Source organism: Sciurus vulgaris (genome assembly GCF_902686455.1).
Source record: "Sciurus vulgaris genome assembly, chromosome: 8".
In the NCBI taxonomy this organism is placed as follows: Eukaryota; Metazoa; Chordata; class Mammalia; order Rodentia; family Sciuridae; genus Sciurus; species Sciurus vulgaris.
This window is the reverse complement of record NC_136468.1, coordinates 73,821,941-73,843,129: the sequence shown is the minus strand read 5'-3', so window position 1 is coordinate 73,843,129 and position 21,189 is coordinate 73,821,941. Positions and strand designations below refer to the sequence as shown.

Genomic DNA, 21,189 nt, shown 5'->3' with positions numbered 1-21,189 from the left:
GTACTTTGTATCAAATAAGCATCTAGAAAGGTAATAAAGGTATTAATAATAGTCGGGGTCCCTGAATATGTATCCTTCAGAAGAAAAGAGAACCATAAGATGCTCAGATTTTATTTTAAGGAGTGAATTGATTATTACAGTACTAATTAGAAGGAACCATTGCCAGTTATCCAAACTACATTACAACTAGTGAATGTGATTACCTGCCCTTTTCAGACCTTACTGATGAACAGTTAATTTGACTGCCACATCCTTTCCTATTGTACTGCATGGCTTCTGGTAGAAGTATTGATAATTCAGAATATGGATAATCTACTTTCTTCATCTCCTCCCTCTACCTTCTTCCTCTTTCTCTTCTTCCTCTTCTTTCTTCTTCCTTTTCCTTCCTCTTCCTTCTTCAATGTCTCAAAGGTCTATATATATATACACATATATATACACAAATTTGTGCTCATTTGCTTCTCAGGTTGAAATGAGTCCACTGGAAAATGCAATTGAAGTGTTGGAAAATAAGAACCAGCAGCTGAAGACTCTGATTAGCCAATGTCAAACAAGACAGATGCAAAATATTAACCCCCTGACCATGTGCCTGAATGGAGTCATAGATGCTGCGGTTAATGGTGGGGTTTCCAGGTACCAAGAGGTGAGAACTAAGGATTGTTGTTTGAAAGTTTTCAGTTTTGATTTCTTAGGGTGTCTTGAATCTTTTTGAAACCATGTACCCATTATCACCACACAGACAGACAGCTACAATTGATGCAAATATAGTGTTTTGTGAAATAGCATAACTTATAGCCATTTGTGATATTCACTTACTCCACTTCCCCAACATGTGATGTTTTGAGGGTGTGTTTATATGAATAAAAGTAGTAAGGATGTCAGAATTGCTTAATAAATGTCTGTCTAAAATAATTTCTGTGAGCAAAGAGGTTCCTGGGTATAGAAAAGTCTGATCTTAGAGAATCCTTTACATGGGCCTTTTCTCTGCCCTTTTAGTTTTAAACAGAAGGACATGGTAACATGAAAGCTGAGGCCACCATCTTGGTTATGCTGAATCTTGCAACAATTTATTTTAGGATAGAATGCCATAGAGCTTATTGACATGGGTTTGCTTTTTGTTTATTTTACCAAAGGTACTTATTGTACAAGCTCTGATCTTCCTAACAATCCTTTCCTTATGTTCCCTTCTGACCAGCCACCCACACTAGGAATCACTCCCATCTGTCCCCAAGTGGTTTATAATCATGTCTTTTCTCTTAAGATGCCAGGTCTTTCAAAACAACAACTGTGTTCTTTTACTTCTTTGGTAACTCTCCTGAAGTAGACTGTCCCTTCTCCTCCTAGGCATTCTTTGTCAAAGAATATATTTTAAGTCATCCTGAAGATGGGGAGAAAATTGCACGGTTAAGAGAGCTGATGCTGGAGCAGGTAAGTGAGGCAGATGCCAATCACCTTATCTCCATCTTGCCTGGCTACATGCTTACTTACCAGAGGCCCACCTACACTGTTCTCTGCATCAGTGGTCTACTAACGTGGCCATCAGGAGTTAGCAGGCACACTTGTACTATATCCCAACTAGCTATTTTCTACTTTTTCTTCCAACTTTCATACAGAAACAAATTTAACAATGAATGAACTATGGCAGCCCATAATAGCAAGCACTTCATGTAGTCTTTTTGAATGTTCTCTCCCTAAAGACTTTGTGTAGATTTAATGCTGACTTCTCACTCAAAATTTTGTGCTTAATTAAGTTCAGGCTACCACAAAGTAAATGAATGAGTGCATGAATGAATGAGATTATTACATTTTCTCATTATAAATTAGAAAGTGGACAATCAATAGAATTCACTTTACAACAAGTATTGTGTAAACACAAGTATTGTGTTTTATAGGCTTTGCCTATAGAATATATGGAATGGTCAAGATAAGATATAATTCATCATTTTCTACTTCAGAGAAACATTGCTTATTTTTACTCATTTGGTATACCATCAATTAAAAGAACTGGAGTAACTAATCTGTTGCCTGCTGTGCCATATTATAGCTCTTGGCCTGAAAATGATTCGAATACCTCAGAGGTAGGAATGACATGATTAGAAATCTAACTGAAATGGGAAATAAAGGCATTTTATTACCATGGAAAGTGAAGCATGTATGATAAAATGGGGAAAAGCATCTCTTCCACTTGATAACACCAAATTGATAAATAAATAAAGCATGTTCTTTTAGATTAGAAAGTGATGAGGTTGTGTCTGATTTTAGTCCATATTTTATGCTTAGTGGACTAAGTCCACAAAACTTGCCATGGATGAAAGCACTTGTACAGCTTCTGGAAAAAAGAAAGGAATTACTTGACATTGACCTGCAGGGAAACAGAATAAATCAAGTTCCCAGTGTGACCATGATTGGGATGTAGATACTAGAATTAAGCAGGTTAGGTGATACCTAGGAGTATGGGATGGCTTTAACCTTGGTTGATTTTTTAAAAATCTGTATTTTACCTGAGCGTGATCTCATGTGTGAATGCTTTGCTTCAGACTGTCTGCGGTATTCAGCCTGACTGAATTTGTTTCCCCAGAGTTAAAATGGTAGCTCAGAGCCAAGAAGCTTCTCAGGAAAAATAATCAGGGAGCATTTATTTCTACCACGTCATACCTGATTATGTACCAGGACCTTTGGGGAAGACTGTAGCCTAGGAAACAAGATCTCTTGTATAGACAAGAGGTACAAATGATTTTGTCCTCCCATGTTTGTGGGACCATTGAGTGGGACCATCCTCCTTCCCAGGTAGGTCAGATAAGCTATCTGTTGCCATGGAGAGGCACTGCCCTGTGCATGACTCTGGACAGACACATCCAGCTATCAAGTCCTTTAGAGATTGCCTCAGCAGCAGAGAACCACCTGGCCCACATCCCTACCTTCCCAATGGTGCACTTCTAAGATTAAGGGGAAAGTATGAGCCTGGCCAATTGGGTCAACATGGGATACCTCTGACAGCCCAGTAAAGCTCCACAGGGCTTGGGCAGAGGCTGGCCCACTTGCCAGCAGCCTAATTTCTTTTTCTGACAAGTTCTGCTTCTGCTTCACCCTCAGGCAGTGACCTCCAGGTTCTCCTCCTAATTTCCCCACCTTTCTCTCTCAGACATACACTCCACTCTAGCTCTTCCTTTCAAAGGTGTTCTTCATATTTATTTCAGGGTATTTTTCCCCTTTTACAAATGTGTTGGCTGGAGTGGGCATCCAGAGCAGGCATTGTCATTCATTGTTGCTTAGAGAAGATGCTAGATCCTCTTACTCATTAGGGTTAGTCCTGTCTGGCCTTGAACTTCCAACCTAGAATCTTCAGGAACTGCAAAGATACAAAACCTTGTTGTATAGTGTCATTTGTTTGCCTCCCAGACTAAGGAGTTGACTTTAGCCTGGGGGCATTTTTAAATTTTCAAGATAGCTGGTACTCAAATCAAAGGAATTATACACTATTCCCTTTTCTAGTTGAACGAAGGTGAGTTACATGTTTATGTCCATTTCCTTTTGGGTTCTCACAACAGGAAAACTTTAAGAAAGACCTGTTCCTTTGTTGCATTGTAATAAGCAAACAAGAATAGTATCTTAAAATAAAAACAAGAAGCCCCAGGCATGGTGGCTCCTGCCTGTAAACCCAGTGGCTTGGGAGGCTGAGGTAGAAGGATCACAGGTTTATAGTCAGCCTCAGCAGTTTAGTGAGACTCTAAGCAACCTAGAAAGACCCTGTCTCAAAATAAAAATGAAAAGGCTGGGGATGTGGCTCAGTGGTTAAGCACCCTTGGGTTCAATACCTGGTACCAAAAAAAAAAAAAAAGAAACAGCAGCAGCATATCAACAGTTGCAGAATTTCTGCTCGATATCTCCCTCCTGATAGAGTTTGAAAATGTGGGAGGGATTTGAGTGTGGTCACAGAAGAACCTAATAGAAGAGAGGAAGATAACTGGAAAGAGAGACTGCCATCCAAAGAGATTTCAGGAAGAGACCTGCTTGACTCTCCTAACTAGGGAACAGCTCTTGGCCCATGCTGGGAAGGGCAGGAAAAGGCCAAAATGACACATAACTGTCAGGAGGTTTGTAATTAAAGATCTAAAATACTCAGAAAGAAGCTTAGGAAAAAATCAAGTCTTTGGAATCAGACAGACCAAAGTTCAAATTCCCATTTGTCTTTTACTACATGTAAGACTTTTCTGATCCTGTTTTCTCCTTTGTAAAGTGACAATCATTCCTGTCTTATGGGATCCAGACGATTAGCAATAATGCATGCAAATAGTGCTTGGTCCATAGCATTTACTGTGAGAGATGGTCATTGATGTGTGTTTTTTTTTCCTTATGTTATTATCAAGGCTCAGATTCTGGAATTTGGTTTGGCCGTGCATGAGAAGTTTGTACCCCAAGATATGAGACCCCTTCACAAAAAGCTGGTTGATCAGTTCTTTGTGATGAAGTCAAGTTTAGGGATACAGGTATGTGACCACTGTCATGGGCTTTCTTTTTTTTTTTTTTTTTGGAGAGACAAACAATGAAGTATCCAATAGTGACATCTTTTGGTGTTTCTGCCTAACTGCAGCACTTACCAGGGAGCCTTTAAATATTTAAATTGCATTGTCTGCTCTTTGCCATGCTTACCTATCATGTAAACAACAGTGAAAGTGAGGGAAGCCTTAGTAATGCTGGAACTTACCTTAATAGGTTCCTATATAACGATTTTATGGCTTTAGGATGTATCTAGTATATTAAAATATCTCATAAGTTAGTTTGCCCATATCATTACCATAATGAAATATTTCCTTTACCACATCTTTAGGAGTTCTCTGCTTGTATCCAGGCTAGTCCTGTTCATTTTCCTAATGGAAGTCCTCGGGTGTGTAGGAACTCAGCACCAGCTTCCATGAGCCCAGATGGTACCAGGGTAATTCCTAGGCGCAGGTAAGTCGTATTTTGAATTACCTTACAATTTGGCATCCCCACAAGATATCTGGAATGATTCTTCCTTTCTCCATGGCATAATTTGTCAAATACGCTTTTTCTTAATGAAATAATTAACCCGCAAGGCAGCTGCAGACATCTGCCACTGGTAAGACAGCAACAGCATGAGAAATAAATAAACTCAAACATTTGATTATATTGAGGCAAACAGGAGACAACGAAATGGGTTGTCTATTTTTCCCCCCTTTTGGTTTTATACCTTGCCAGCATGTGATAAAGTGCAATTTGGAGACCAAGTTAACAACCATTTTTTTTTTTCCCTGAAACAGCCCATTAAGTTACCCAGCTGTCAACCGGTATTCTTCCTCCTCACTGTCCTCACAAGCTTCTGCTGAAGTAAGCAATATTACAGGGCAATCAGAAAGCTCTGATGAAGTCTTTAACATGCAGGTACTTTATTAGCTTTTTGTCTGGTCGTGTTTATTCCTTTTCTGTCTCAATCGTGAGAGTGTCTGTTCATTCTGCTGTGCTCATGAACAGACCTTCAAGCAAGAATTTGACTTTTAAGTACAAACCTTTAAACACCCTTATTGCTTTATTGGTCTTTGGAGCCTGGAAAGACATCTCTCCAAACTGCCATCGCTTTAAGAAGACATGAGCAACAATGGAAAAGCCCTAGCAAGCCACGCAGGGTTAGCTTTGAGACCTACCTCTGGTTTGCGTCCCCAGTCCTGAAGTTGTGGACTATGTTGCCACACTAGCTGCCCCTCAGCACTTCTAGGTGGCTCTTTAGGAAAGACATGGTTTCAGGGTCCATTAAAATTCTTTCTCTATTTATAAATATATAAATATATATATATTCATATATATATCAGAAATTTTCAATAATAAAATTTTTATAAGAGAAAAAATATAGTTTTAGGTATTTTAGACTCAAAGTAAGTCTTGCAATAAAACATTTTATTTAGAGACCACTAATATGGCATTTAGGATAGTTCAGTAGGACTGAGCTGAATTGTGCCCCCCACCATCTTTGGAAAAGGAATACAACATATAGTTCCAAATTCATGCTTTGAACACATTTTTGAAGACAATGAGAAGGCAGTTCCTGCACCTTTTAGAGACCTTCACCCAGGTATGTGCCCTGGACTGGGAGTCACTCTGCTGACGCTGTGGGCACGGTATGTGCTACTGACAGGTATGGAGTCACAGACGGTAGCAGAAAGTAATGCACAAGCATTCCTTTGGTGGCAGTGAAAAAAATCTCAGAATCTTTATTAATTCAGACAGGACTTCTTATCAGTCTGAGTTAGTAAGATTTTTTGTATATTTTTAAACGCCTTTTTAATGTTTAATTTTTTATTTTTGTGAATTTGAAAAAAAAAAATGTTGATGGCTTTGTTTCAAATGTGTCCATAACATGAAGCCTCTAAACGGTATATAACGGCTCCCCATGTATTCCAGCCAAGTCCATCTACCTCAAGCCTGAGTTCTACTCACTCTGCTTCACCTAATGTGACAAGTTCTGCTCCATCAAGTGCCAGAGGTCAGTGCCAGAGTGTGGGGGAGACCAAAGGTGTCCAAAGAAACCTGTGGCCAACTGCCACCAAAGCTTAGCTGTTACCTCTAAACAGATCCAGAATGGCCACCACACATGATTCTTTCCTTCTCTTCCCAGCTTCTCCTTTGTTGTCTGACAAACACAAACATTCCAGAGAAAACTCTTGCCTGTCCCCAAGAGAGAGACCCTGCAGTGCCATTTATCCAACACCTGTGGAGCCTTCTCAGGTATTCCTTGTGGGTGAAGAAACCAGAAAACAGGGAAAGTCTGGAATTGCTTACATATCTCTGAAGAAGCACACCGTAGCTGCCAAAAGCAAACAAATGGGTGTGGTCAGACCACAGGCCAGGCGGGTGAAGAGTCCCCCTTTGTTTTGTGCCCTTTGTTAGGAATTTCTGTCTTATTTTTCTGGTAGTGATATATGGGTTGTTACCTTAGTAGTAAAGCTGAAAGGAAAATGGGAAATCCTTTTTCCTCCTTAACCTACATTTTGTTTCTATATTAAACATTCCAAGGGGGAGTGGGTGAATGGATCGCCTGTGTGTGTGTTTGCATGTGTATACAGCAGAAATCTGGGGGAGCTTTTTAGGTTAGCAAATAACTCTCAAGAAGAAGTATACTGCTACCCAGCACTCTTCCTTTTCTTTTTTTCTTTCTTTTTTTTAAATTAGAGCATTATAGTTACACATAGGAGCTAGGTTCATTCTGACAAAATCATATATGCATGCAATCTGACCCACTCCATTTCATTCCCCAGTGCTCTCCCTCTCCCTACTACTCTCCTATCTCCCTTTTTACTCCACTGACCACCCCCCACCTTGCTCATCCATTTATTCATCCTTGGTTAGTGCTTTCCACACACACGTAATGGAAATTCCCTATAAATGGAAATTCCATATAAATGGTATATTTATATATGCACATAGCATGATTTCGTTAAATACATTCCTTTCCTCCCCTTTCCTGCCCCTCCTTCCTCCCTCACAATCTCCGACTTCTCCACTGATCTTCCCTGTATCTTTGTGATACCAGACCCTCACCACTTCTTTCCTTATTTTGTTCTAACTTCTACATATGAGAGAAAACATTCAACCCTTGATAGAAATCTGGCTTATTTCACTTAGCATGATGTTCTCTAGTTCCATCTGTTTACTGGCAAATGCCATAATTTCATTCTTTACAACTGAGTACAACTCTGTTGTGTTTATATACCACATTTTCCTAATCCATTCATCTATTGATGGGCACCTGGGCTGATTCCATAATTTGGCTACTGTAAATAGTCCCTCATTCTTTCTTTTTGCTCTTACCTATTTAAAAGAGCTGCAATCCATTCCATTCTGAAGTCTGCAAAACTGTGGGAGCAATCTGTTTGCCTTTGCCATTCTTCTTTAAGGCATTGAGGGCAAAGTGGCTGCATCCTCAGGCTTTCCTTGTGTCCCTCCACAGGAACAAGGGAATGTGACTTGACACCCTTCCTCCCACCCCCAAACTCAGTTTCAAAATCATTCTCTTAATCTGAATAAGGTTAGGGCCATGGGTTCGGCCCTCTGGGCACTTCTAGAGCATCAGAAAATGATTTCAAGTTGAAGATTTGTATGTAGCCCTGAATTTTTATAGATTATTTGGGAGTAATTTAGAAGCGGAGAAAAATACTTATTTCTACTCCAGCTAATTTCTCTGTTTTTCTACACCATCCTGGCAGAAGTCTGTAGCTGCATCTGGAAGTGGATGAGAGCGAGTGGGATTTGGCTTGATTGGTTTATCTTTGCTGATTGTGTGATCTTCCCGAAAGTCCCAGGATACCTCCTCTGCGCAGCACTGATGTCTTGCAGAAATTATATCTGAGTGCGTTTGGCTGAACCAGCTAACCAGTTTTATTTCCCTTTGTCACTTGACGTTGCAAGGGGATTTCACAGTGTGTTCCATCTGCTCTAGGAGAGTATGTTGGCAGCATGGGAAACTGAAAGCCTTCCCTGATTAGTCTCCTGAGTTTTCTACTTTGGGTAAAATTCTAAGCAGTGTTTATGTCGCCAGTATTACGATAATAATGTTACTATGATGGTACTTTTTCTTTTAATATGTCACCTTGCAAAACTGGCATTTTTTAGGTTACAAAATGTAGAATATTAATCATTTCATGTTTTTAAAATTCATTTGGATTTAAAATGTGAAGGGGTTAAAGTCCTTTCATTAGAGACTTTTTTCAGAGCTACAGTTTCTCCTTTAATTCTTACTTGAATTTCATATTGCCAGTCTAACATTTGTATTTATAAACACCATAACTTACTACTATTTAATATGGTTTTTCCTATATTTTATTATGAACATTTATTTACCATTGATATTTTAAATGAAATACAAACTTCTAAAACACCATTCTTTTCTCAAAACCTAAGGCTCTTTTCCCCTAAGTATAATTGAATTTTTTGTTCCTAGGCTCATCATACCATATAAAAATTTTTTTTGAACAAAAAGTTTCAATAAGGAGATAATCATGTCATTTTCTAAAAGGTCTCTCTTGTCAGCATATTGCATCATAAAAACAGACTCTTGTCCCTTTCCAGAGAATGCTGTTTAATCACATTGGAGATGGGGCCTTACCGCGCAGTGACCCAAATCTTTCTGCCCCTGAGAAAGGTGAGTATCAACCAGCCCCTCCTCAGTCCTGGGATGTGTAAGGGTTTGTTTTGTCCTCATTTTCTCCAGTCTTCCGTGTGTCATGTAGAAGGCAGGGCTCGAGGTCCTTAATGATCAGGACTAGTACACTCTTTAGGGAGTTAGAGAAAGAGAGTATTCATGATCCATTCCTCATCAACTGTTTGTGAGATTTAAGGGCAGAATCTGAGCAATTTAGAAATGCCTCTGTTGAATGACTTTTGTTGTCTTTCGTTGAGTCCCACAGGCAATGCCTGTTCTTCCTGAAACAAAGTTGCCAATTAGGCTACTTGTTCAGCACAGTGAAAATAGCAGCTTGGCAGATTGATTCTGTGGTCCCCATCCTTTGTCTCCCTTACAAAGCCCATTCAGCCAGCTCATCTGTTGTTTGTGGTGACTCAGATATGGCTCTTGTACAATTAAATACTATTTAAGAATTGCAATCCAGTGCATAATGGAGTGTGCCCTGCTCAAGGTCACACACACACACACACACACACACACACACAGATAGGAGAACCAAATACATGCATCAGAATAAGCAGACAATTAGCATCAGTTGTGCAACATGGGTAAATGATGAAGAGCAGATTAAATGTCACTTTTTCAACTGTGGGGGTGGAGATTTACAGCAAGTCACCAATTTGCCTCTTCAGGGTCAGGCCTCAAAAATAGGAGCATTCCCACAGGCCAGTGAATCCAGAGTCCCTAATGAAACGTTCTGGTAAAGTGTACTTTAATTGCCCTCATTAAAAACTAGACTGTATTGTCATTTGGGTTCACTGACACATTAACATTAAAACTTTCCAAAGGAAGATGGAAATTAGTGAGGCCTTAGCCAAAATTATTTTAAAACGCAAATTCAGCTTTAATGTTTTAAGTCAAGCATTGATCTTTGCCACTAGAACTTGGGTATGTGCTGTTTTTCTCACCTATCAAAGAAAACCACAAAGCAAACTTTAAAAGGGAAGAAAAATATCTTAAGAGTCATTCCACCCCATTAAATGAAAATGGTGATTTAGTGGTAAAATATGGAAATCCTCAACATGTCCAGGAGATGGCAGTGTCTGCACAGGGAGTGAGCTCCTGGAACTCCAGGCCTTGGTGTGGCAAACTTCATTGCATAGTGACTGTCTCCAACCATGTGTGTCCTGCCCTGGTTCCTGGCAGGGTTGCTCCACACTCCTGCATCTTAGTGAAGCATGGAGCAGATAGATTACAAAGTAAGAAAGACACTGTCGGTATTCCAAATGATTTCCTTAGGACATACTTCAGCGTAATCCATTGATTTCAGGAACAAGAGTTCTTTTCTTCAAAGAATTGGTCAATGAGGTAGTGTGGTACAGCTCTTCTTTCCCAATAGCTCTGCCAAACAAACAGTTGAAATATTAGGATGTCATTGCCTACTCCCTTTTTGTGTGCCACATGTCCATAAATTTCCACTAAAAAACAAGTTTTAAAATAGACCAATGACTATATCTTCCATCTGTCTCCCAGCATCTAAACACATTTGTAATTCTCAACAGGTTTCTACACTCTGGCCTAGAGATTTGTAGTCCTGTTTTACAGCTTAGGGAAATAAGGAGACATGCTAGGCTCCAGTTAAATGTCATCTCTGTCAGGTAGCCAATTAAATAAAGGTTGGATATTCAGGAGGTTTCCTCTTTGTTTTTTGTTTATTTTTCATTCTGAGTAATTCTGGATTTTTCATTCTGGATAATTCTGACTTTCTTCTAAGATCTTAAGTGTTGGAAAGGCAAAGCTGGACCATGTGTTTTTAGCTGTGTTATTCCCTTCCAGCTGTGAATCCCACCCCTAGCAGCTGGAGCCTGGACAGTGGGAAAGAAGCCAAGAACATGTCGGATAGTGGGAAACTTATCTCTCCCCCTGTCCCTCCAAGACCCACACAGACTGGTGGGTATTTGAAGCATTCAAACAATCAGTTTTGTAAACTAACTTTTACTTACTTACTACTCCAACTTGTCCTGAATTCCTCAGAGAAAGGTAGGCATTTGTTTCTGAGGTAAAAGCCTTGGTAGCTGCATTGTTCATTTATGGTGTTCTTCTTTCCCTGACTTCTGCTAGGTGTCAGTGGTCCATTCCTAATAAAGCCCTCACGCAGATTTTGTAGGTGCTCCCCAGCCACCATCCTCAACCCTCTAACCCTGCTGGGCCTCCCACGCTTCCTCCTTCCTTTGCTTCAGCCACCTGATTCCCGTCAGCCTCTGCTAACTCAGCCACTCTCCTCAAACTCATTCAGGACTCATGCCAAGGTTTCAATTGCCCCTAAATGCGAATTAACGAGCAGCAATTTTGATAGGCTTCTGGCATCCATAATTACCTGCTGCTTTCTAAGTCTGGATTCAAGGGGAGTGTTTCTCAATGGTTGATGCAAGGCATTGCAACCCCTAGGGTCCTGGCTCACAGAGCAAATTCTGAGACCTAAGCTCAGACGTACTAAATCAGAATTTTAGGATTTCTGAGAAAAGATCCTTGTGTCTATATTTTTACCACACCTTTCAGGTGATTTTCATGCTCACAAGATTCTGAAAACCACTGATACTGGTTCATGAGAAACTTCTGGGGCAGGAGTGTAGCTCAGTGGTAGGTGTCATGTTTAGTACATGCAAGACCCTAGATTCAATCCCCATCACCAAAAAGAAAAGAAACTTCTTACATGAGTATATAGCACTAAGAGGCCATTTCCTCCTGAACAAGCCATTTGCTTGGAGACTTGAATGTGCAGCCCTTTGTAAAAGGGGCCTGTCCTACTTTACTGACTCTGCTTACTCTGGTGTTGGGGGTCTTCTTATCACCTACCTATGTCAAAAGGTGACTTGAAGCTTTACAAATACAGTTGACCTAAAAATAAGAGAAAATATGACAGTTTCTTCCATGGATTTTTCTGGACTGATCTTTCATGTTTCCTTTGCTATACTCTAACATCTTGTTCTGTTTCCTTTTTTACCAAGAAAAGAAAGCTGACTTTACCTTTTTAAAAACAAACTACATGCTACCCAATTTGTTCTAAATTTGTCAAAGCTAAAAGTCAAGTTACCTATAATTTTTGAAAGGCACATGAGATCTTTAAATAAAACAAGAAATAACTTTGATCTTATTGATCATGTGCATCACTGTATCAATGTGATAGCAGGAGATTAAGATGCATCAGCCAATTTTTTTATATTTCATTTGTGATTCACATATATTCAAGCAGTCTCCAGTTCAAATCTGGTTGCGTCCCTGAAGTTGAGAATTTTAAAGGTGTTTTTTTAAAGGACAATAAAGTTGACAATAATTATAATAATTATTATTATTATTATATTGACAGTAGTTAGGTTCCTAGGCCACTTCTAACCTGAAGATAAGGATATTAATGGAACCATTTTTGACCTCTGTGGGAAAATGCTTTTCCAGAGAAGCAGCTCTGTGAACCTGTACTGAGTGCCAAGGCCACCATGGTGATGTCACCACCTGCCTAAGTCAAGAGGAACAGGAAACCTTGACTTCTGCCACAGTGATAGCATAAATATAGCTCCCAGTCAGGATTGGCTTCTCTATATATACATGATTTCTTCCAGAGTCAGTACCCATAATTGATGAGCTAGGAGAGGAGCACTTGTGTTAGAAGATGACATGTCTGACAGCATGCCATAGCGAGGTGGAGGCCACACCCACCATGTGACAATAGACCACTCTTCCTGTTCCCTTAGGAAGGTGACCTTCCTTTTCCCCAGGTAACTGGGCAGGGCTGCCATCCCTTCTGCACTGATTGCTCTCATGGTCTGTGCTGGTATCATCTCTCATGGTCACTGTTGTGGGCCTCTGTAACTGTCTGTCTCTCTTCCTTTCAGCTTTTCTGTGGTTTCTTAGGAGTTACAAACCTTATTGTGACAGCTGGGAGAATGGCAGCTAATCACAGAGCAACATATCCTGAATTCACTGCAACTTCTCTATGTGGAGTTGGGAAGTGTGGCTTGCACTGCCCCTGGTGACTGTGTCACATGCGGCTTTCACCCAGCACAGTTATGATCTAGAGAGCTGGATATGACCCACAGTCACACACAGAGTGGGCAGTGCTGTCGCGCATGCTGTGTCCCAAGTATAAGACTTGAAAATCTATTGAAAGAGCAAGGAGATCACTTTCCTTGCCATGATGATGAAATCCAGCAAGTGCCACCACCCAGGGGATGAAGGGAAGACCTGAGCACAGGTGTTAGGGGGAGAAATGGAACACTGCTCCACACAATTCTTGTATGGATATGACCACGGCTTTCTGTCTGTCTGGGGAGTAGGGGGCAGGCTGTGTAAAAAGGAACCTGATTAAATATATTCCCATGGACCTATTCTAAGTGCCTGGATGGCCTTGGTCTTCCCATTGCAGCCCAGGCTAGAGCCAACCCCTGTCTCCCAAGAACTACTCCCTGGCACCTCACACCCAAAAGCACCTTACCAGGTGGAGGGATCAAGCAGTGGAGAAGCATCTGGACATTAGAAAAATAGGAAGGACGTTGAACCAATCTGGGGCCCTGTGTCTTTGGTCAGAGCATCATGTGTACACTGGGAACTCTTCACTCGTTGGCCCAGGTCTTAGTCATGCCATCCTGCATGAGGACTCTGATGGGCATCGTTTCATTTCTCCCCTGTCCCTACCTCACTTGTTTAGTGGGACCTTATATGCTGGTTCATCTATATGGGCTTGATCACAGAAGGTTTTTGTATATGATCAACTATCTGGTTTTTCTTAATTGAAATGTTATCTTTCTCCATTCACAGCTTCGCCAGCAAGACACACAACATCAATATCCCCCTCACCTGCTGGACGGTCTCCATTGAAGGTACAGGCCCTTCCTTAGACAGAGGCTAGAGACTAGCCCAGGTTCCTTTCTGCTGTAAGACTCAGCCCAGACACATTGACAGGTGTTTTCATTTGCACAGACAAGGATATATAAGTAAGAGGTAGGGGAAGACGGGTAAGAAAAACTTTGCATTTTCCCCTTGGGGAGCCTCCTCCATGAATACAGCCATTTGTTTTTGGATTATTAGCCTAATTCTCCAAATAGTAGCAAAGTGAACTTACAAACTGGAGTCAGTATGTATAATGATGAATTAGGAAAGAAATATGGTCCCAATGTAACTCCTAGGAACATTTTCAACCTATTCTGTTGGTTTAAGATACACTGCACAACTGCGTACATGTACACACACACACACACACACACACACAAACACACACACCATGCTTAGATTGAAAAACATCATTAACAAAGATCTTCTAAATGTTCTTCTGTGGGCTTTTTGCCTTTAGCAGCCTCATCCATTTTGACAAAGTGAAGTTCAACTTTCTCTCTTTTAATATTTTATACCAAGGATGTCATTCACATTAGAATTACATACTTGATCCCGAAAATCAAGATGATAGAGTGGATAAAAAATTTCTGAGAAACAAACTGGGAACGCTTTAAAGGTCAGACTTTTGAATTGGTATGTAGAAACAGGCTATTTAACATCTCTAAACATACCAATCCCTCATGAAGATAAAGAATAATATTTAGTCTCTATCCAAATTGAATCAGACTGGCTGCAAATCTTGTCAGTACATGCGAAAGGTTGGTGTTCAGAGCTGCAGCACCAGAAGCAAATAGGAGGTTGAAGTAAGTGTTGAAAGGACGATTTTGTACCTGAGCGACTTAGGATTTACACGCTCCACGTCCTTCTTGCTGATGAGATCGTTCTAGCTAATGTGAAAAAGACAAATTAGCCTCTACAAACACATAGGGGAATGTTGTGATCCGAGGCATCTGTGCTGCTGAGGATAGCTGCTGATAGAAATGGAGAGTCTAGAAATCAAAACAAAAAGAAAAGGAGAAAAATCGCAAAGAAGTGTGAATTCATTTGTGTTGCCAAAATTTCTGATATAGAAATTTGCTTATCAGTGGAAATTATTTGCTAGTTTCATTGTCATTCTGCAGTGCAGTGTTACAGAGTACCCAGACAGCATTTGCTTTGGAAGCCATTGCCCGTCATCCTGATGTGAGCAGAGGAAAGCAACATGGCTTTTCCACATCTTTACATTTACAACTTGATTTTACAGAGTAGAAATAAGACAATAAGTCTAAGGAATTAATTCCTAAAAAATAAAAAGAATCCAAGGCCTAAAAATGTAAGTAGCTATCAAACAGTTCTAGTTAGCATACTGGCATATGCTGTTTTCTCTACAGACCTGCATTTTTAATGGTAGAGGACAGCCTTGAAGCCATGCCTTTGTAAATGGGACTTGAAGAAGGAGAAAACAGATTGAACGTTTGTGTTGTAACGCCTGGGTTACATTAGAGGGCACACTGCTACCAAGCTGTTAAATCTGCTATGATTAGAATACAGTGTGCTGCCTTAAGTGATAGAAAGATTTTTTTTTTTTTCCAACAGTTAAACAATGGAATTAAACTTTTAGAGGAAACTTAACTTACCTGCCTTATTTTGAATTTGAGGTCTAATTTTTGACAAATATGGATCTCTTAATTAGCAATGCTTTATTTTACTCTCTATTAAAGAAAAGGATTGTTGTTTACCAGCATTATTCTACTTAAAGAGAAACCAAGGTAAAAGTTTGCCTAGGGTAGCATTTCTCAAGATGCGTTCCAAGGAATATTGGTTTTTATAGGACATTTGCGATAAGACATTTTTATAGGACATTGTTCTATGGTCAAATAAAATTAGAAAACACTGAGCTAAACAGCTATTCAGGTTTCTTTATTGTAATACTTCAGCATGTTAATATGCTTTCAAGGTTCATAGTAACATTTCCCAGTGGAACCCTCCTTTCATGGAACATATCTTAGGAACTGTCTTTGGGACACCACCTGGGAGAGCAACAGATTCATATGCCAGACTGAGCCATAGAGCTGACATAAATACGTGAAGGAGGCTGGGTGGAAAACTGTGTGGAGGAGTGGGGACTGTGGTAAATTGAAGAATCCATGCCCCGTCTAAAAGGGACAGCCATTGCTTGACTTCTAAAGTATGTCTCCTTTAAAAGAATATGTTACAGAACTTCTAGTTATTTATATAATATCAGAAACCTAGGGTTTTATCTGAAATTTTCCTATTGTAAAAAAATGAGCAACTGAACTAAGCAACTAATAATTTAAAAATTTAACATTAAAAAGCTAAATTTGTTAAAAAAAAAAAAAACAGCAGATGAAACTGCTCACAGTTTAGGCTAGAATCTGAGGGCTCAGTTTACATCTTCATCTTAGGGGATGGAACGAGGGCAGAAGAATCAAGTGCAAGGCCTCTTCTCTAGTGGGAAGTGCCCTACCCACATGGCCTCAAGCTGCCCTGTGTCATGCAGTTGTGAGCTCCTGGCCTGCTGAGCTAGAAAAGCAAAATGGAGCCCCCAAGGCTGCTTTCACCAGTTCCCTCTCTTTCAAGCTAGACTTAGGACTAATGGCTTGCCAACAAATTCCCTTGCTGGTATCTTTCATCCTCTGTCTGAAAATGATAAGAAGTCAAGCAGGCATTGAGTTGAACTGGATGCATGGGCGCCTGGCAGATAAGTGTCGGATGTGTATTTTCAGCTCTGTGCATGACAACACTCATGTTTAAGTCTGGGTATTTGCATTAGTCAGCTTGGGCTCTCATAACAAAATACTACATTCTGGGGCTTAAACGCCAGAAATTTGTTTTCTCACAGTTCTGACAGCTAGAAGCCCAAGATTAAGGTTTTAAAAGCCTTGATTTCTTCTAAGAACTCTCTCTCCCTCTCAGACTTGCCATGGGCAGCTGACTCTCAACATCCTCACATGATCTTTTTTCTGTATTCCAGCATTGCTGGTATCCCGTGTGTCCAGGTTTCTCATTTATACGGAAAGCAGTCAGATTGGATTAGGGTTGGTTTAACTTAATCACTTAAAGTTGTCTCCGAATACAGTCACCTGCTGAGGTTCTGGGAGTGAGGGCTTCCGCGTGTGGACTGGTGGGTGGGTGGGGATGTGGAACCCACCACGGTGTCCCTGACTCTGCTCTCTCCCCTCTCTCTGCCTTGGGAGCAGGGCTCTGTGCAGTCTTTCACCCCGTCTCCAGTGGAGTACCACTCCCCAGGACTCATCTCCAACTCCCCGGTCCTGTCGGGCAGCTACAGCAGTGGGATCTCTTCTCTCAGCCGGTGTAGCACGTCGGAAACCTCAGGCTTTGAAAATCAGGTGAACGAACAGGCGGCCCCGGTGTCCGTGCCCAGCTACGGTGGGCCAGGACCCGAGGAGCCGGTGCGCAAGGAGAGCAAAACCCCACCCCCGTACAGCGTGTACGAGCGGACTCTGCGGCGCCCGGTCCCGCTACCTCACAGCCTCTCCATCCCCGTCACTTCTGAGCCGCCCGCCTTGCCCCCCAAGCCTCTGACGGCGCGCGCCGGCCACCTGGAGAACGGGACCCGGAGGACGGAGCCCGGCCCGCGGCCCCGGCCCCTGCCCAGGAAGGTTTCTCAGCTCTAAGTCACTTTTCTATGTACCTGCGATGAATTCCTGGCCGTTTACAGAATAAGGCGTATGATGAGAAGACATTTAGTGTAGGCACTTTAATAACTTACTCAGATCTTTCTTTACATGAATGGAATTAAAACTTATTAATATAATGTTGCACAATATTAAAAGTTACTGATCTAAAGCCCAGATGTTACATGAAGTAATGGCTTAATCTCTTGGGAACGTTTCTCATAGTGATAAATAGTGATAAAGACTCTTTTTGTATCTTTTTATGTTCGCTTTTTTTTTATATATATAGTTTAATCTTAAAACAATACAATATTGTCAAACAGTACCATGTGTGATAATGTTGTATACTTTTTACTGAATACTTGATACTCCGAGAAAGCTTATTACATCAATGCACATCCTCACACAATGGTCCTTACTTTAGAAGACTTCTGTAAATAAGGTGAGGTTTCTGGCTCTTCCCATGAGCAGTGTTGGTTCAGTGCACACCCTCAGAATTAAAAGATTAAAGCAGGCTACTTAGTCATTATGTTAAGGGGTTGCAAGGATTGGGACTGGAAGTTATTTTGTTCTTGAAACAATGTTTCTTTAAGATTGCTTTTGATGTTTGACAGCTGTCTGCATTCTTAAAACTCTACCTTGTGAATCAGTTGCTAAATCCTTTAGTACCCTGACACCATGTTATCTACTGTATTTCTTTTCAAGGTGCAGTTAGCTTTCAGAGTTCCAATCAGTTAGATTAAGCAAAAGACCCCAAGAGAAATGTTTACTTGAATTTTGTGCTTCCTTACTTGATAGTGTCCCATATAAAATGTGTCATTGCAAAAGAGCAGGTATTCAAGTATTAAATAGGCACAAATTACTGTGTCCCATTAGCAAGAATTCAGGAATCAATATAGGACAGTATTAAATCAATAGTGTAAGTGAAGAAAAACACCTTTGTGAAAATATATCACCATGATTAAATGGCTAAAGGACTTTCAAAAGGCAAGGGCATTAACTTTCAATCCTGCATAAAATTAAAATTTCCTCACAACTCTCCATTCTTACCAGTGAAGCTTGTCTTCTCGGCTGATCCTGTGGTCCTTTTGTTAGAGGAGGAGGATTGTAGACAGTTCTAGCTTGAATATTGCAACATAGCATCTTAGATCTAGATAGATTTGCTGATGCCGTTGTTGTAGGAGTGTGGAAAATGCACCTTGTATGTAGTAATGTATTTTGTATCTTTTTTTTTTCTTTTACTGACTGTTTATAACACTCAATTGACAATAGATATGAACTGTATTTTAAATCATACTGTTAAATATTTTCCCTCTTTTGTTGGGAAGCTCATTTTAGTTTAACCGTGTTTGTTTTTGTTGATAGCTTACCTGGAAGGCAGTGACCACTTTTTTATATTCTCTTAATGAAACCATTCAGCAGGAATACGCTGTTGAGGCTGGTTATAGAGGTTTTCTATAATAAATGTTCAAGTATTTTTGTACATAACTGGTTAATTTTAATAAGAGATACCACTATGTGTAAAAAAAAAAAAAAGGTAAAAATAAAAGCAAGCAGTTGTGGATACAGTATGATTGTTATAATTATGCCAAATACTTTATGTATGGAAAAAGAATATTTGTACATATGTGCTTTTAACAATAATTCTGCCATATTGACTTTACAATTTTGAATGTCAGAAAAATTAATATATGTTAAAATATTTATGTTTAGTGAAAGTATTCATAATTGAGGAAAGGAACATATGAATTTTAGCTTTGTATCTTGCAAGTTTTGCAGTTGGAAATTTCTTGAACTAGCTTTCGCTTTTGATGATAACACTTTGTGTTTGTAATCACATCCATATATTTATATATATGTGTGTATATATGTATATGCATATATATAAATGTAGGAAGCTCCATATTTCTATTGCTTTAAGAAGTAAAACCTTCCATTTAAATAAGGTGACATGCATAGGATAACAAAGCTTCTTTGATTTCCTTTTCCTGTGTAATTTGATAGATTTCTTGACTAGTGCTTGGGCACAGAATAAATCAGTGTTATTTGCTCTTGAAGCCATTTTTTAAAAAACAAAAATTTTGGCAGTGAACAGTTGAATTTATCACGTGCGTGTATTTCTGAAGCAGCTACATAGCAGAACATTTCAAGAGATTCTCTTAGCTCAGATGTTCATGTTGGTTGCTGCTGGATGGTAAATATTAAATAAAGCTACCAGATTAATCTTCATATTTCTGTCTTTATTCCTGTCATCAGCACGTCTTTACCAAGAATAGCAGCTATGTAAATCTCTTGGTCCTGCCATTGTGAAATTTTTAGCCTTCTTTGTTGATAGATCCTATTTTTTTGTTGGTGGTGGGCCCTACTTGATGCACTTTTATTCTTTTATGGCTCATTTATGCCATGAAGAACAAAGGTTGGAAAGGTAACAGTGTGGGTTACTGTCCCATGGAGAAGGTTACATTTTTCTGAGTGACTGAGCATTAACTGGCCTAACTAGAGCCAATTTAACCAGCCAAGCCATCTGAGTTTCTTTGCATTAGAAAACTTGACACAATACAGGTAGAACTTCCAGGTAAGCAAGGGAGTGGCAGAGCACTGCCTTTGCCAGCTATGATGTGCTCTATTCACCAACTGTGACATGCTCTATTTGCATGCCTGCTTTTCTCCCTGGTTTTCACAAAATGTTATAGAATATATTTGACAGTCACCACCAAATCTAATGACAACAAGTTTTCTGTTAATAAAGCCTGACTTTTAATTTTGTGAGTTGTGCCTGTGCTGGGTTAGGTTTATGACATTCATGTGACTCAGTGCTAAGCAAACCACTGCCCAAAGCCTCTGTCCCATTAAATACCAAAACCCAGTTAAAGGTCATTGTCAACATCTTCCTGATAGTTTCTCAGCATTAACTAAATGACTTAAGCATTTCCGGAGTATTTTCATTATAACTCAGCCCATAAGTATTTCAAGTCTACAAGCATAATTATGATATGAATAGCTCAGTTTCCCACCTAAGTAGGTTTCTCTCTGCAATGTGATTATTCTACAAAATACAACAAAGGAATAACAAATTGCATAATTTTGCCTTTATTTGCTCTTTACACTTTAAAAGATGGCTTGTACCAAAATGAATTCTCATTTAGTGGTTGAATTAAGTCTTGTCCTCATTATATAAGGAAACCAGAAAAGGTTTGAAGTTTGACTGAATAGCGATCTCAACATAGCTACTGTTATTTTTACAAATTCCTTTTTTCTGTTTCTGAATTGAGTGCCTATTCCCCAGATATCACCAACTGTTGATGATACAGGCCTGAGTTCGTTGCTGAGCATCTGAGAAAGTCCCATCCTGACAGAGCTTCAGCACTGTCTCCGAGAGGCAAAGACAAGATCAGATTTTACTGAAATTTTGGAGTTTCGTTTACTGTGGGTCTTTCATTGAGCAGGTCTTGATTAAGATTAAGTAAAGGTCATGGTATACTTGTTTAGGATGGGTGGAGACAGCAAGGCAGGGATTTTGACTCAAGGGAT

General features: G+C 39.9%; 1 protein-coding gene across 2 annotated transcripts in view; it reads left to right on the top strand.

Annotated features, from left to right (window-relative positions):
* The window catches only part of DOCK4 (dedicator of cytokinesis 4), a 438,609-nt gene extending 418,722 nt beyond the window's left edge, over positions 1 to 19,887 (top strand). Inside the window, exons 42-52 of one of the 2 annotated variants that reach the window (XM_079149349.1) lie at positions 467 to 643; positions 1,345 to 1,428; positions 4,368 to 4,487; positions 4,829 to 4,950; positions 5,280 to 5,346; positions 6,415 to 6,496; positions 6,629 to 6,738; positions 9,079 to 9,151; positions 10,970 to 11,083; positions 13,946 to 14,007; positions 17,221 to 19,887. In XM_079149349.1, coding sequence (XP_079005475.1) covers positions 467 to 643; positions 1,345 to 1,428; positions 4,368 to 4,487; positions 4,829 to 4,950; positions 5,280 to 5,346; positions 6,415 to 6,496; positions 6,629 to 6,738; positions 9,079 to 9,151; positions 10,970 to 11,083; positions 13,946 to 14,007; positions 17,221 to 17,658 — 1,449 coding nt within the window. In that variant the 3' untranslated portion in view covers positions 17,659 to 19,887. Of the gene's footprint in view, positions 1 to 466; positions 644 to 1,344; positions 1,429 to 4,367; positions 4,488 to 4,828; positions 4,951 to 5,279; positions 5,401 to 6,414; positions 6,497 to 6,628; positions 6,739 to 9,078; positions 9,152 to 10,969; positions 11,084 to 13,945; positions 14,008 to 17,220 lie in introns of both variants that reach the window. The other variant, XM_079149348.1, reaches the window with a different exon arrangement.
* The last annotated feature ends 1,302 nt before the right edge of the window (positions 19,888 to 21,189 follow it).